The sequence below is a fragment of the Falco biarmicus genome, chromosome 8 (assembly GCF_023638135.1).
Source record: "Falco biarmicus isolate bFalBia1 chromosome 8, bFalBia1.pri, whole genome shotgun sequence".
NCBI classification, from domain to species: Eukaryota; Metazoa; Chordata; class Aves; order Falconiformes; family Falconidae; genus Falco; species Falco biarmicus.
In genome coordinates, this window is record NC_079295.1 from 20,144,732 (window position 1) to 20,157,850 (window position 13,119).

Below are 13,119 nucleotides of genomic sequence, written 5' to 3' on the forward strand. Positions count from 1 at the left end.
TTATTGTTAAGGAATGCAGCCTTGAGGAAAAACCATTTCAGAGGGCAGGATGATTATGTTGGTCAATCTCACTGTTCACAAAAACGTGATTACTAGAAGATTAGAGGTAGAATACACTGAGAAAACAACTTAAGTAGCAAATTGTGTAATAGCTTTAAGTAAACATGCATTGTAAGGTTGGGATTAATAGTGGCTTAAGGCAAAATTTGAACAGAAATCTTACTGTAGTTATTTTTAATCTAAGGGAAATAGAATATTTTTTTTAATATAAACTTTGAGACCTTGAACAATAGCCTATAGAGTGTATATTAAAAAAAGAAACCAAAACAGGAACAAAACCAATGTTTCTCCACTCTGCTCTCCAAAAACCGTTCGTGCATTTGCAAAGCTATTTTGTAATAATGACATTTTTGGGGGGTTTTCACTTGATGTCTTCTGCTCAGGTTTCCTCGATATACTGAAATAAAATATGCATATTGTCTTAAGGTAAGTTAAGAGCAAGTTGCTTTTAGTGTGAGAAAACCTGTAGAAGCAAAAAAGAAGTGTGACAGTCATGAGGAACTTTTAAAATAAACAGGGTAGATTTAGACTAGATGTAAGGAAGAATTTTTTTACAATGAAGATGGTGAAACACTGGAACAGGTTGCCCAGAGGGGTGGTATATTCCCCATCCCCAGAAACATTGAAGGTCAGGTTGAACAGGGCTCTGAGCAACCTGATCTAGCTGAGGATGTCCCTGCTCATTGCAGGGGGTTTGGACTAGATCACCTTCAAAGATCCTTTCCAACCCAAACTATTCTATGAACTTAAACCCTTGTAGGGAAAGCTGCTGTAGGCGAAACAAAAGTTAACATGTTTGAGCATTATGCTATGGCAGCTGTCTCTCCATACTACGTCTGATTGTAGTGGAGTTGCCATTACAGATCTGATGTTGTTCTACTTCTAAATTGACCAGAAAAACAATGTCATGTATGACCTGAAATGAAAATGTTATACATAGGTAGAGTAAAATTTAAATGCACGTTTTGAGGTTTGCTGAGCAGACACTGGTAAGGGTTGACAGCTTGGAAGAATTAAGACACAGTTCTGCTTTGAGGTAATATGAAAGCTCTCAGTAGCATGAAGTCATACTGTAAAATTAACTCTCAGAGAACAGTTCTTCAGAATTTTTGGTAAAGAAACGTAACTATTTGCTTAATACGAAACTGTGAAAATTACTAGCATTCCTGCTAGTAACATTTCCAGTAAGTGTTTATTCCAGGCATGTTGGCATAGGTTTTGCAAATACTGCTTTCATTTAAAGAGAAGGTATCAGGCTTTTACTACTTTCCCATGTGCATATAGATTTCAAATGTGTCTTAATCACTAACCACAGCGAGTCTTTTCCCAGGAATCATGGAGGTTTCATCAGGTAGAAAAAGCAGTAAAACATTGCCCAAAACATTGGTATTGATTCTGATTCAATCATCAAATCCATTCCAGGGACTTGTATCAAGTTTAAATGGAATAGGGCATGAAAACACAGTACTAAGAAGAGGTAATACATCTGTAAAAGAGCTTCTTTTGAATACCAGACATTATTTTCAAATGATCTAGCACTGATCAAGAACATTAATTTACTACTATAGTACTATTACACTATAAAAAACTACTGCATATTAATAGCATGCATGGTCCTTGATCAGCTGACATTTGTTCAGAGTTTGAGATGGTGAAAATTAGCTGTTAAAAGCTCTTTAAAGTAAAATAAGACATTGAGACAAGAGAAGAGGTTTTTTTATTATTTTGTTAGATTTAGTTGTGAAACACACCATTACAGGCAGGTACCAAGGGTTGATACCACTTTCTGTCTTTATTGTTTTCAGCAGCTGTTACCTACTGCCAATGCCCTAGAGCAGGGGTCCTCAAACTACAGCCCGCGGGCTGGATACGGCCCCCCAGGGTCCTCAATCCGGCCCGTGGTGTTTACAGACACACACCCCCTCCCGCCGGGGGTTGGGGGGGAAACCAAGCAGCCGCAGATGGCTGCCTACCACTGCATCCGCGTGCCGGCCCCCTGTTTAAAAAGTTTGAGGACCCCTACTCTAAAGCAATTGTCTGTCTCTCACTTGTGCTGTCCCTGACAGTGCTCATGAGCCACAGGAAGGTGCGTTGCTCTGGTCCTCACTGCCTGCTGTTTGCAGCATGCTGTTTGCGCAATATTGTTTCCCTTTTGGACAAGGAAGTTTGGGCAGTGATGCAGGTAAACAGTCTTCAGTCTCAGTTGAGGGAGACCGCTGGGAAGCTGTTGTTAGTGATACAGCACCAGCTCTGAATTTTTTTACTTGATCCTGACTAGACAGTGATTGAAGGTTGTATCTACACTGGCATGGGGTAGACACGTTGCAGTTCCAGCTCTGGGATTTGGCTTCTGTTCTGAAGGATGCCCTGTTTTTTTCATGTCAAACTAAACTACCATGCATTCAGCCAGTGCACAGGTCTGATTGGGTTTTAGAGATAACTTTATACCTAATTAACATTCATCAAGCAACAGTCAGCCAGCCAGGCAATTCTGACTTTCCAAATGGCGCAGGAAAACTATCTATAGTAACTGTACTTTGCCACCTTTCCTAGCCATATCAGACAATGGGGATTTTTTGTCTCCACTTGTATAAAATGCACCTTTACTTTCAATCCCTAATGTATTTGATTTCATTTATGCCTATTGTGTTCTTGTAAACTACTGCTAAGGTTTTGGAGATGATACTATTTGTCACGCAAGTTCTACAAGTCCTTGGCCATCCTCAGAAATGTTGCTAATAAATAATTTTTTAAAAAAATCACAAAAATGAGCTGTTCTCAGGAGTTGGAGACCTTTGGGGATAACTGCGTAGAAGAGGTTTTGACTGCATGCAAGACTTGTGTTTCTTTGATAAGGAAATGGGCCAAAAGGGCATATGTGGAATAATCTTGTTTTCTTTCACATGAACACAGCGTGATTAGGAGACATTCCTAATTGCAAGATTTCTTACATTTCTGTGGGTTTTTATGGAGTGTCAAGACTGTAGTCTCAAGTGTCATTTTAGTTTTCAGAAGTTGGAGCTGAAATTCTGGCATCTAATTTTAAATGAGACTTTTCTACCTTCTGGCCGCAAAGCATGTTAAGACACTTTTTCTCCAAGGGAAGATTAAGTCCAAGTGACCTTCAGGCACATATACAGAACTTAAGATTTCCCAGCTCAGTGTATGAAGTTGCTTGAAACTAATGAGGACACGAGTAGCCCCAAGGGGCATTAACTTTGTGGTCTGGTTGCAGCTACACATTTTAAATAATGCCTTTGTTCAGATACTCTTCTCATCATAAAACAGCCTGTGAAAGAGGTGAATAGCTACTGTACAATTCTGTATGTGAACTGTAAAATCCATCTTAGATGGTAAGAAAGTGTGGATGGGCTCTCGGTCCTTCACTTTTTCTTTTTGTTTCATCAGTGAATGCTGCATACAGAGTAGGTGGCTGAGTCTGAAGCCTGTCTCTCTCAAGCTATGATACCTAATTCAACTCTGCAGTCCTTTATTACTAGCCACATTTGCTCTACCATTTAATACATTTTCCCACGTTGTTATCCACTCTGCCCCACTGGCAACCAAAGGGACTAGACAGAGTGATTGCTTTTCAGACAACTTAGAATAAAAAAAGTCTTTTATCTGTAGTCCTGCTGCTTGCAAACAAATGCACAGTGGACACAATGAGACTGTTTGACATTTCAGAGGTCTATTTCTTTTTCTTGGAAAAACATCTAATGTTCCCCTGTTTAAACCAAAAGAGAACATACATTATCTGTGTCCTGCTTTCTATTTCTTAAACAAAAAACAGCTGGTACTAGTGCTTGCCTTTAGGAAGAGATCATCAGGAAGTTGAAATATCAGGTCTTGGCTCTTTTTAGTTGCCACAGCAATGTATAATTAACTAGGCTGCAGTAATGTTATAGAAAGTAAACATAAGGAAATATTTTTGCTAATGGAAAAATGTAAACCATAGTTTTAAGTAAGAAGGAAGGGACTGAAGATTAAATTTTAATGGATCATTTGCAACTGGACATGTATGTTTGTATCAATATTGTATTTTGATCACAATAGTATCATTGTGTTGTCAGAAAGCAATTTAAATGAGTCTGAAAGAAAGAAAACAGGAGACGTTTTTGATGGTACAGTCTTTTTGTAAAAGACTGGTGTTTCATTGATTTTGGGGGGTTTGGTTGGGGTTTTTTTCCTCCTTGTTGCTAATAGGATTCTATTTGAAAAACAATACATTTTCCTATAACATATCCAAAAATAAATGAACAGAAAAATGTTTGATTTGGAACAAATGGGAAATCAGTTAAAGGCAAGCCATTTTCATGTTCACCTTTTGCAGCAATATGCATGCAAGCACCTTTTCCAAATGATTATGACACTGATGCAGAGTAATTTGTTTGTCTAACTACCTTAACTACCTTTCTTGAAGTGGTAATAGTTAAATTATTTCAATTAATTTTAAAACAAGAAAGTTGAATGTACCTTTGGAAGGCCACACGTGCTAAAAGAAATTGGTGTGCAGTTCCCCAGATCCATACAGGAGGAAGTGTTTCAGTCTGTGAGGCTTACAAGAGAGATGAGTTTAGTCACGGGATGCTGTTAAAGAATTAAAACAGTGGAACGTTGTCTATGAGATACTCGTTTGCTGAAATGCAGGTGAGGAGCAGTGGGATAACGTACTTTTGGAAATCCTGTTCCTTGTAGTATCTCTCAGACACGCTTTATGTGCAGCAATCTGAACAGATGTACAGCGCAGGGGCTGCTCAGTAAAGCATGGCTGAGGTAGAACCACGCACCTGCTGACCCTGTCAGGAAGAGGACTAATCCTTTAAGAATGTTCTCTGTATTTGGCCATTTTGTTCTTCAGAACTTTGTTTTAGACTCTGAAGGATGTTAATAAAATCAAGGCACCATGTGAACTTAGTAACAGGCCCCGAGAAGCTTCCCTATGCCTTATCTTCTCTTGATAAGATTAGTGCAATTCTTTTTCTTCTGGAAAGCTAAGAGAAGTAAATGACCTTTGGCTTATTTAAAACTCTGCTATAAGTACTGTCAGAGCATATGTTACTGATCAGAGCAGCAGTTCACCTGCTACATCTCCTAATGAAAAGAATTCTGTTGCATATTGTCATTATTCTTCACCTTCAAACTTACTCCATTCTCCTGTCAAATTTTAACATCACAATGTTTGTATGTGCTCCATGTGCGTTATTCCCACTGACTTGAGCAGAAGACGGTGAAGGTTGTTTGCTTTGGCACGGCAAAGTGCTGAGCACTCTTGGCTCACATTGACTTCTCTGACAGTGGAGGGTATGCAAGGAGTATGTCTCGTCGTCAAAGCTTGCTTGCCACACGCTATGTTGAATAGAAAGATGCTCTGAAGGATAAGCCTGAACATGTTCCTGCCCCTTCTGCTGTAACTTAGGATGTTATCTTTCAACTTTATGAATGACTTGTATTCACTCAGAATTGCATCTTGTGACAAAACTAGCATTGGTTAAAAATGTGTTTCTTTCTGTCATTTTGTGATTTTTTGCTTTTAGTTTGCGTGGCATAAAAACGTGCATAGAAGTACTGATTCATTTCCAGTAAAAAGCCCAGGTAGTTCCTATGCATCTTGGCCTCTTTTCTTACTGAGCAGGATGCAGATTCCAGAGGGCCCCCTCGCCTTTGAGCGTTAGGTAAAAACAGCAGCTCCTGAAGTCACAGTCACTGTCAGATTGTTGATAGGGAGAAGGGAAGGTTTGGCGTTTTGATTCAGAACACAAGAAAAAAATGCATGTCACAGAATAAGTGTTTTTGCCCATATTTGCAAGAGTACAATATTTCACCAGGGGCAAGGTCTAAAATTATGGTTTCCCCTGTTTGGCAAGGCCCCATTGAAAAGGAGCCACTTCAGCAAAGCACCAGTGTTTACTTTGTCCTTTAACATCTCCTATGAAGCATTCTATTGTAAAATGAAAGCAATTCATCCTTTCAAATTTAGTTTTTAATACTTATTTGGCTGATCTGACCTCACAAGGGGGCCCAGTACGGCCACACTTGCTGCTGTCTGACCAAGGAATAACACTGGAGTGAGCTGTGAAAGCAGCTTCTTGCCTTCATCTTCCCTGCAGGAAATGCGTTGCCTGTTGCCAAGTGCAAACACTGGTGTGTTTTCAGACATTTAGATCGCTTTTAGGCAGAACATTGTTGCAGATTCTAAGTACAGTTTCTGAAAATATGTGAATATTCAGGTAAAATTGGCATTCTCATGGTTGCTGAGAGCCTGTATCGAAATCCTATTCCACCCCAACTGCAGAATGGCTAGTGTCAGATAGCTTTCGCGTTATATATCCTGTATATTACAAAGATTTGCTTGAAGCTCAGGACTTAACAAGCATAACACAGAAGGACTTTTGTACAAAGCTCGAAGAGTTAGTCCTTGGCCTTTGGCCAGGAATAAAGAATGCTTGCCCTTGTGCCATTTTGTCCTGTGCCGCTCCAGTTCTGGCAGCGGTTCTGCTTCAGTGTAATTGTTGGCACTGAAGCTCAGCTGAACCCTGAATGGCCTCTTCCTGCAAGCAAGCAGGGGTGCAGAGGTCTGAGACAGCATCAAAACTCCGTATTGATCAACTGTAATAGAGGACTCTATTATGAGAACTCTTCATATCAGAGCCAAGCAAATTGACTACAGCGATGCAGTAGTAAAGTACTTAAAAAAAAAAAAAAAAAAAAAAGGCCAGAAAGAGTGTGAAGTAATTTTCAGTTTTTCCATGGGATAATGGAGGGGCTAAAAGAATAAGAGAACAAACAGCTCCTTCTGGGACCGTCGCTGTTTTGGCTGTCTATTTGCAGTTGTTGTTCATCTCTCTTTCCTATCTGTGCTAAGTAGTAGTTGAGTTTTTCATTCTCTTCTGGACCAGACACAGAGCATAGTCACAGCTTTAAGTGATAAAGTGTTTTTTATTGTTTGCAAAGGCTTGCTTACTCTTCTTTATTCTGCTTACTGTTCTTTAAAAAAAAACTTTCCCATTTCATTGAGGCAGATTTGGAAGTCAAACCAGAAACTTCAGACTCTACTACGATGGAAAGCACTTTGTTGGGGAGAAACGTTTTGAGTCCATCCATGACCTGGTGACAGATGGATTGATTACTCTTTATATTGAAACGAAGGCAGCTGAATACATTGCCAAGATGACAATAAATCCAATTTATGAACACATAGGATATACAACTTTAAACAGAGAGCCAGCACACAAAAAACATATGCCAGCCCTGAGAGATGAACATGATGGCAAAGAGTCTACAGGACAGGATGAGGTAGCAGAAAAGAGGGTAAGCAATTGTTAACCCACACTCATTTTTCTGTTAGACTTTTTGTTGTGTACTTTTAACCCTCCCCCTCTACTATAAAGTGCTAAAGGTATCTGAAGATATTTAGTCCACATTTATTTCCAGTATTGCATTAATAGTAATATTTAAACTGGTTATAGGGGGTTTTAATGGTAATTTTTGCATATTGCAAATTTCTATGATTTGGAGGTTAGTTATTTATCATTATGAGGTTCCTTTCTTCAGGTATTTTCATGCTATAGACGTTCCATTAAGGCACTTCTTTATTTCAAACAGGCTAAGAATATTTAATCTTAACATCGTTTACAGTGTATAAGACAACTGTCCTTTGGTCAAAAACTATATTCTTAATATATTTAGTATTCCCCAAACAAATGCATTCCATAATCTATTCAGCAGTCTGCATACAATGACAGTAAAGTTGTCCACATTATAAATAAGCCTGTTCATTAAGTTGATAAAATGTTAAAACATTTCACTTGGCTAAGTTCAGCCTGTCAGAAGCTGACAAAGCTATTTTTGGCCTCAGCCAGACTTATGAAGAACGATTGCTCTCTTCAGAGAGTTGCAGTATCAGCTGAGAACTGTGTCCTGGATTATAAAAGAAAAAACGAACAACAAAGAAATCTTAGAACCGGTGAACACAGAAATATTAAAGGAGGTTGGGAATGTATCAGGCAGACATTCCTGTCTTGTGACAGAGACTAAGCTTAAAAAGAAAATATAATGTAAGTTTCATCATGTTAAACTAAATACTTTGTTTATTGAAAAGCTGACATATGAAAGTCTTTTTAAAGTGTATTTTTACATATGTGTAGGTGTTAATGCATGTATAATAGTCTGATATGCTCCCTCATTTCACAAACTTCAGAATGATGTTAGGAATACCTAAAATGCTTATAGTGCTTAGAAGAAATGCTAGCCTTACTTAGGATCATCTGTTTGTCTTTCCAATCAGAAATATGTCTGCGATTTCAGTTTTTCTTGAGGTGGAGGAAAGGTCTTACTGACAATTTCCAGCATACATGACTATTACTGCGAAACTAAGCTCCATACAGAGTCCACAGAGAGAGAGGAGGCTCATAGCTTTGGTCCTTCAAATCCTTCTCCAGCAGAGTCTGTCACCCTGCACTGAATCTGCTGAGAGATGAAGCACCCAACTTAGCTTAAAGTATGAATCTTCACTGTTGCCGGATCATTTTGCAAAAGAAATAGTGGTGCAGATATTGAAGCTAGCTGACCACGTTAAATATCCAATTTCTTGCTTGTTAGGTACCAGTAGTAGAAAGGTGAGTTATCAGTTACAGTTCCTGACAGCCACTGACTTGCAGCATGCTGTTTCAAAAGAATTTTTTTGCATGTTATCATAGAGAGTTCATTATAATGCAAAGCCTGTGTAAAAATCTTCTGTAAGAGTTCTACAAGTCACCGCTTTGGGTTTCTGTGGTAAAATTAACTCTTCCTGCATTTAGCAACTTTCAAGTGACAACAGAACTCTATGCTGTCACAACATTTTTAGACTGATGAGAAAGTTTTCATAGTAAAGGAATTTCAATTATTATTATTGAAGAATGTTGTTTTTTCCATAATCACATGGCATTTTGTCAGACTCATCAACAATGTATACATATTGTTTTGAAACATTTTAATGAAATAGCTCAAGAACTATTAAATATTTCTCATGGATTTAAATTTTAGGTGAAAAACCTTTAGACTGGTTAGTCACGTAATTGCAACATCGCACCTGTGTGTCTGGAAGTTATAGGCAACTAAAGTGGCTTCATCTGCAACACAGTTCAACAGCAGTGGTGTTTCCTGGCCTGGAGCCCAGCTTTTGAGCCTTTTCTCTTTACTTGTCTTGGAACCATGTCGTTGTGAACACAAGGAGGCACACAGACATTGCAGTATAGTTAAATGTGGAAATTTCAGTTTAATTTTCAAGTCATTATCCAGTTGGGATTACTACCCGTGGCTGCACAGGGAAGGCACAGTGTGATCCTTTTTACTGTGGAGTGGTGCGTAGGTGACATCTTTGCTGCTTTTATACTTCTCAGGGTCGTTGCTGGAAGATGACACAGTACCAAGTGTCACTTCACCCAGCAAATCTCCAATGAGAATAAGGCATTCAACCCCATGGCCAACACCCGATCCTGGTAGCAACCTCAGCATTTGGAACAAGCCCCAGCATCCAGCTAAGGCTTGCCAAATCCTTTCTCCTTCCTCTGTAAGCCACAGGATGTGGGGAGCATGGGAAGGGGAGGGGTACAGTGGTGGCCTCACCGAATGTCTCATGGGGAGTGGTGGCTATGTGCAGGGTGGGAGTGGTGGGGAGAGGAGGCCTCAGAGGGCTTTCCCAAGTGTCTTCCGTCACTGTCTGGGGGACTTGACTACTTGCATGCCCACTAAAGCTGTCACCTTGACAGCCTGGAAGAACTCAGGTTCCATGGGGTGAATATAACCAACTGGAGGACTGTACAGGCAGGTGACTGAATCACATCTGGTGGTTAATTTTATATTAAAAATTGAAATAATGACATATATACTTGTTTGATAAATAATTTGCATTTAAAGCACGAGTAGTGGATGACAGGAAGTATTTCTCTAGCCTACCTACTGTAAAATGTTAACATGCTAGCAGTGAGGAACGCAGGAGAGATTACATCTCCACTTAAACAAAATACTCAATCTCTGCTAGTTTATAAGCTTTGTTAAAATAATAATAATGACATAAGAAGAATATACATATCCTCTACTAAATTACTCAGAAAGTAATTTTACCCTTTTTGTTCAGGCTTCTGCTTCTTATTGCTATTTACTTGAAAACTTCAATTAAGTATTTCCCTTATTATGACTCATTTAACCATGATGTAAGGAAGCTTTCTTATAGGACATTTATAAATAGGTCAAGTAGTCTTTCTCTTTGGTGGGAGGGATGGCAGAGTGATTCCTGTTGTCCGATATAAAGAGAATATCACTGAATTGATACCGACAATTCTAACAAAGAACACGAAGAAATCTCTTCAAAATCCAATGAGAAAAAACCATTGTCTTATGATGCAAACAGTAAAATCTGTGTGCTACAACGTTAGCCCATAAGCCTCACGGTAAGGATGAAAAATTCTGCAGGGTACAGTATTTGGCAATTAACGAGTCTTTACCTGTTTTATACTGTGGCCACACAGCTTAATCCTACACTGTACGCTTCCTTCTCCATAAAGAGAGGAAGAAACCTGGGTCCTGAGCGTTGGTCATCCTGAGCCAAAACACGTTCCCAGATTTGCAGACTGAGGCTGTTCAGGTAGGAATCTAAACTTTGTGCCTGCAGCTGTTGCCCAGTCCTGTGTGGGTGGTGTATGAAAGACGAACCATTCGAAAGAAGGCAAGGAGCAGCACGCAGGCTTTGATGGGGGGACAGCTGGGGTGAATGTAGTTTTGCTTTCTGCTGTAAAATGAGGTGGAGGAAACTGGGCAGCCAGAGAACACACCCCAAACTTCAGAGTGAAGTATGAAAGAGCACTTCACCTAGCCTTGAATTTGATGTGTGGCAGTAGCGGGGAATGCCACAGATTTGTGTTAAGATGCCTTGCAGCGTGCACTAATAGTACTCTGTTTGTTTCCCGCTCTTTTCAGCTATTATAGTAGAAGAATTCAGCATGTGTTGAGTGACTTGTCAGATGCAATACATTAAAAATGAGCCTTAGTAAAGGAGAAGGATTTAAAGACCATAGAAGAAGAAAAGACAAAAATCATGCAGTCATTAGATGAGGATTGTAGGACACAAATCACAATACTCCTAAGTACTGAGTCCTGCAAGAGACCATATTGTGGTGTGATTTAAGATGCAGTGTCTAATAGGAAAAGCATGAGAATATAATCCACTGCGCAGCATGTGCTTCACTGATTATGAGAAGGAATATGACTGCTTACTGTGTACAAGTATATATTAGAAATTAAAATTTCTGGTTAATGATTTATGGTTTTCATAACCTATGACAGAATTAATAAATAGGGATAACTGGAGGAGTGGAGATTGAAAACAGGAGAGTGCTTGTCGTGCCTGAATGCCCTGAATAGATATTTTAGCTGCCCTACTAGAAAAGGTGAAGCTGGTTCCCAAAACAGTCTGTGGATTGTTCAGAACTCAATTGTGCAGCCGTCATGGTCTGTGTGTTAAGAGAGGACTAAGATTCATTTGAAAGAGGGCTTCCCATGTGGATTCAGTTTGTATGGCCTAGCGTGGAAGTGGAAATAATACCCACTATCACAAGATTTATTATTCCTCCAGTGCCTTGAATACTGATGGATCTCTGAACATTCTCCACTCTCAAAGGTAATTATGGCCTTGGAGCAGATGACTTGATTCTGTTAAATACCTTATAAAAAAGGTAGCTCTCAGATATTAGTAAGTACCTAGATACAGATATTACAGTCCTTCTTGAAAGCCCTGCAAAACATGATTTTTTTTCCATTTTGACATGCTTTTGAGATATTAATGTAAGAAGTTGTACTAGTGATTTATTCAAGATTTAATATTTTTTTACACGAAAACGAATAATTAGTTACGAGTTATCCCATCTTTCACACGAAAATGCTGAGGTTAACATTAGGATAGCAACTGAATTACATTTATTCATGTTTACTTTGGTGATAAGTGCCATTTCATCAAGAAACTTAGTGGCTGCAAATCAGTTAAAGATTTGCTTTCCAGCAAAGCATTTGCTTTCTAGCAAAGATACCTTTCTAGACAGTACTACATTCAGTTCAGTTTTGACAGGTGGAAAGAATTGAGAAAAGGTTTGTGGCAGCAGTCACCCAACAAAAGCACCCTTTTGTTCTGTTTTTAATGACCTTAATGGTCATTTAGTCTTCCACAGTGATGAAGGCTGATTGTCTGCAACCCTGTGCAAGGAGATCTGGAAATGTAAATCTGTGTAATTTTAGTAGGAAATATGCTTTTAAGCCTGCCTCCAAAGATAATCCAGAATGTAAATCTGTGTAATTTTAGCAGGAAACATGCTTTTAAGCCTGCCTCCAAAGATAATCCAGATCACAAAGTTAATTGCAATCTCTGTGTACATTTCTAATGGATTCATAACTGCCCCCACATACAAAATGAAGAATCTTACTTATAGGTGTTTGCAGAGGGACCAGTTTCACTTTCCAACCTTGAATGGAGACTGACATTTTCATTAATGACACTACTACTTGTTTCAGTATATCTCACAGAGAAGGGACCTGAGCTTAATTTAAAACAAAAATTAAAAAAAAAAAAAAAAAAAGTTTTAGTGTAATTAAAAATTTTGAGAATTTGAGAGATCCTAAAAATGCTCACTGTTCTAGTTTTGTTTGTGGAAGCGCTTTTTGGGAAAACAAGGCAAAGGTAAAATGAGAATAAAATATAGCATTCAAAAAAAGCAAAGCAGAAAGCAAAAACTCTTACTTCTGTATTGCTACTGAGGAACCGATTTCATGATGACTCCTACTCCACCCCTGACTTGCAGTTTGGGGTTCAAGTGGCTCACAGTCTGTGATTTAATATTTTTCTTGTAGGAGAAACCAAGGAAAAGCTGAAAGGTGGAAACCAGAAATCTGGTACTGAGAAAAATATTTAAGTGGCATTTCATTACAGTTCGTCTCGATGATCTTAAAGATCTTTTCCAACCGAAATGATTCTTCTGTGATTCTGCTTTTCTACTTTTGCTGTCAGTCAAATCTGTTAGTAAGATCAGC

At 38.8% G+C, this 13,119-nt stretch overlaps 1 protein-coding gene across 3 annotated transcripts in view; it reads left to right on the forward strand.

Annotated features, from left to right (window-relative positions):
- Window positions 1–13,119, forward strand: part of CHN1 (chimerin 1) — a 103,823-nt gene that overhangs the window by 43,278 nt on the left and 47,426 nt on the right. For all 3 annotated transcript variants that reach the window (XM_056348995.1, XM_056348997.1, XM_056348996.1), the window contains one exon: window positions 7,083–7,371. In XM_056348995.1, coding sequence (XP_056204970.1) covers window positions 7,083–7,371 — 289 coding nt within the window. The remainder of the gene's footprint in view (window positions 1–7,082; window positions 7,372–13,119) is intronic.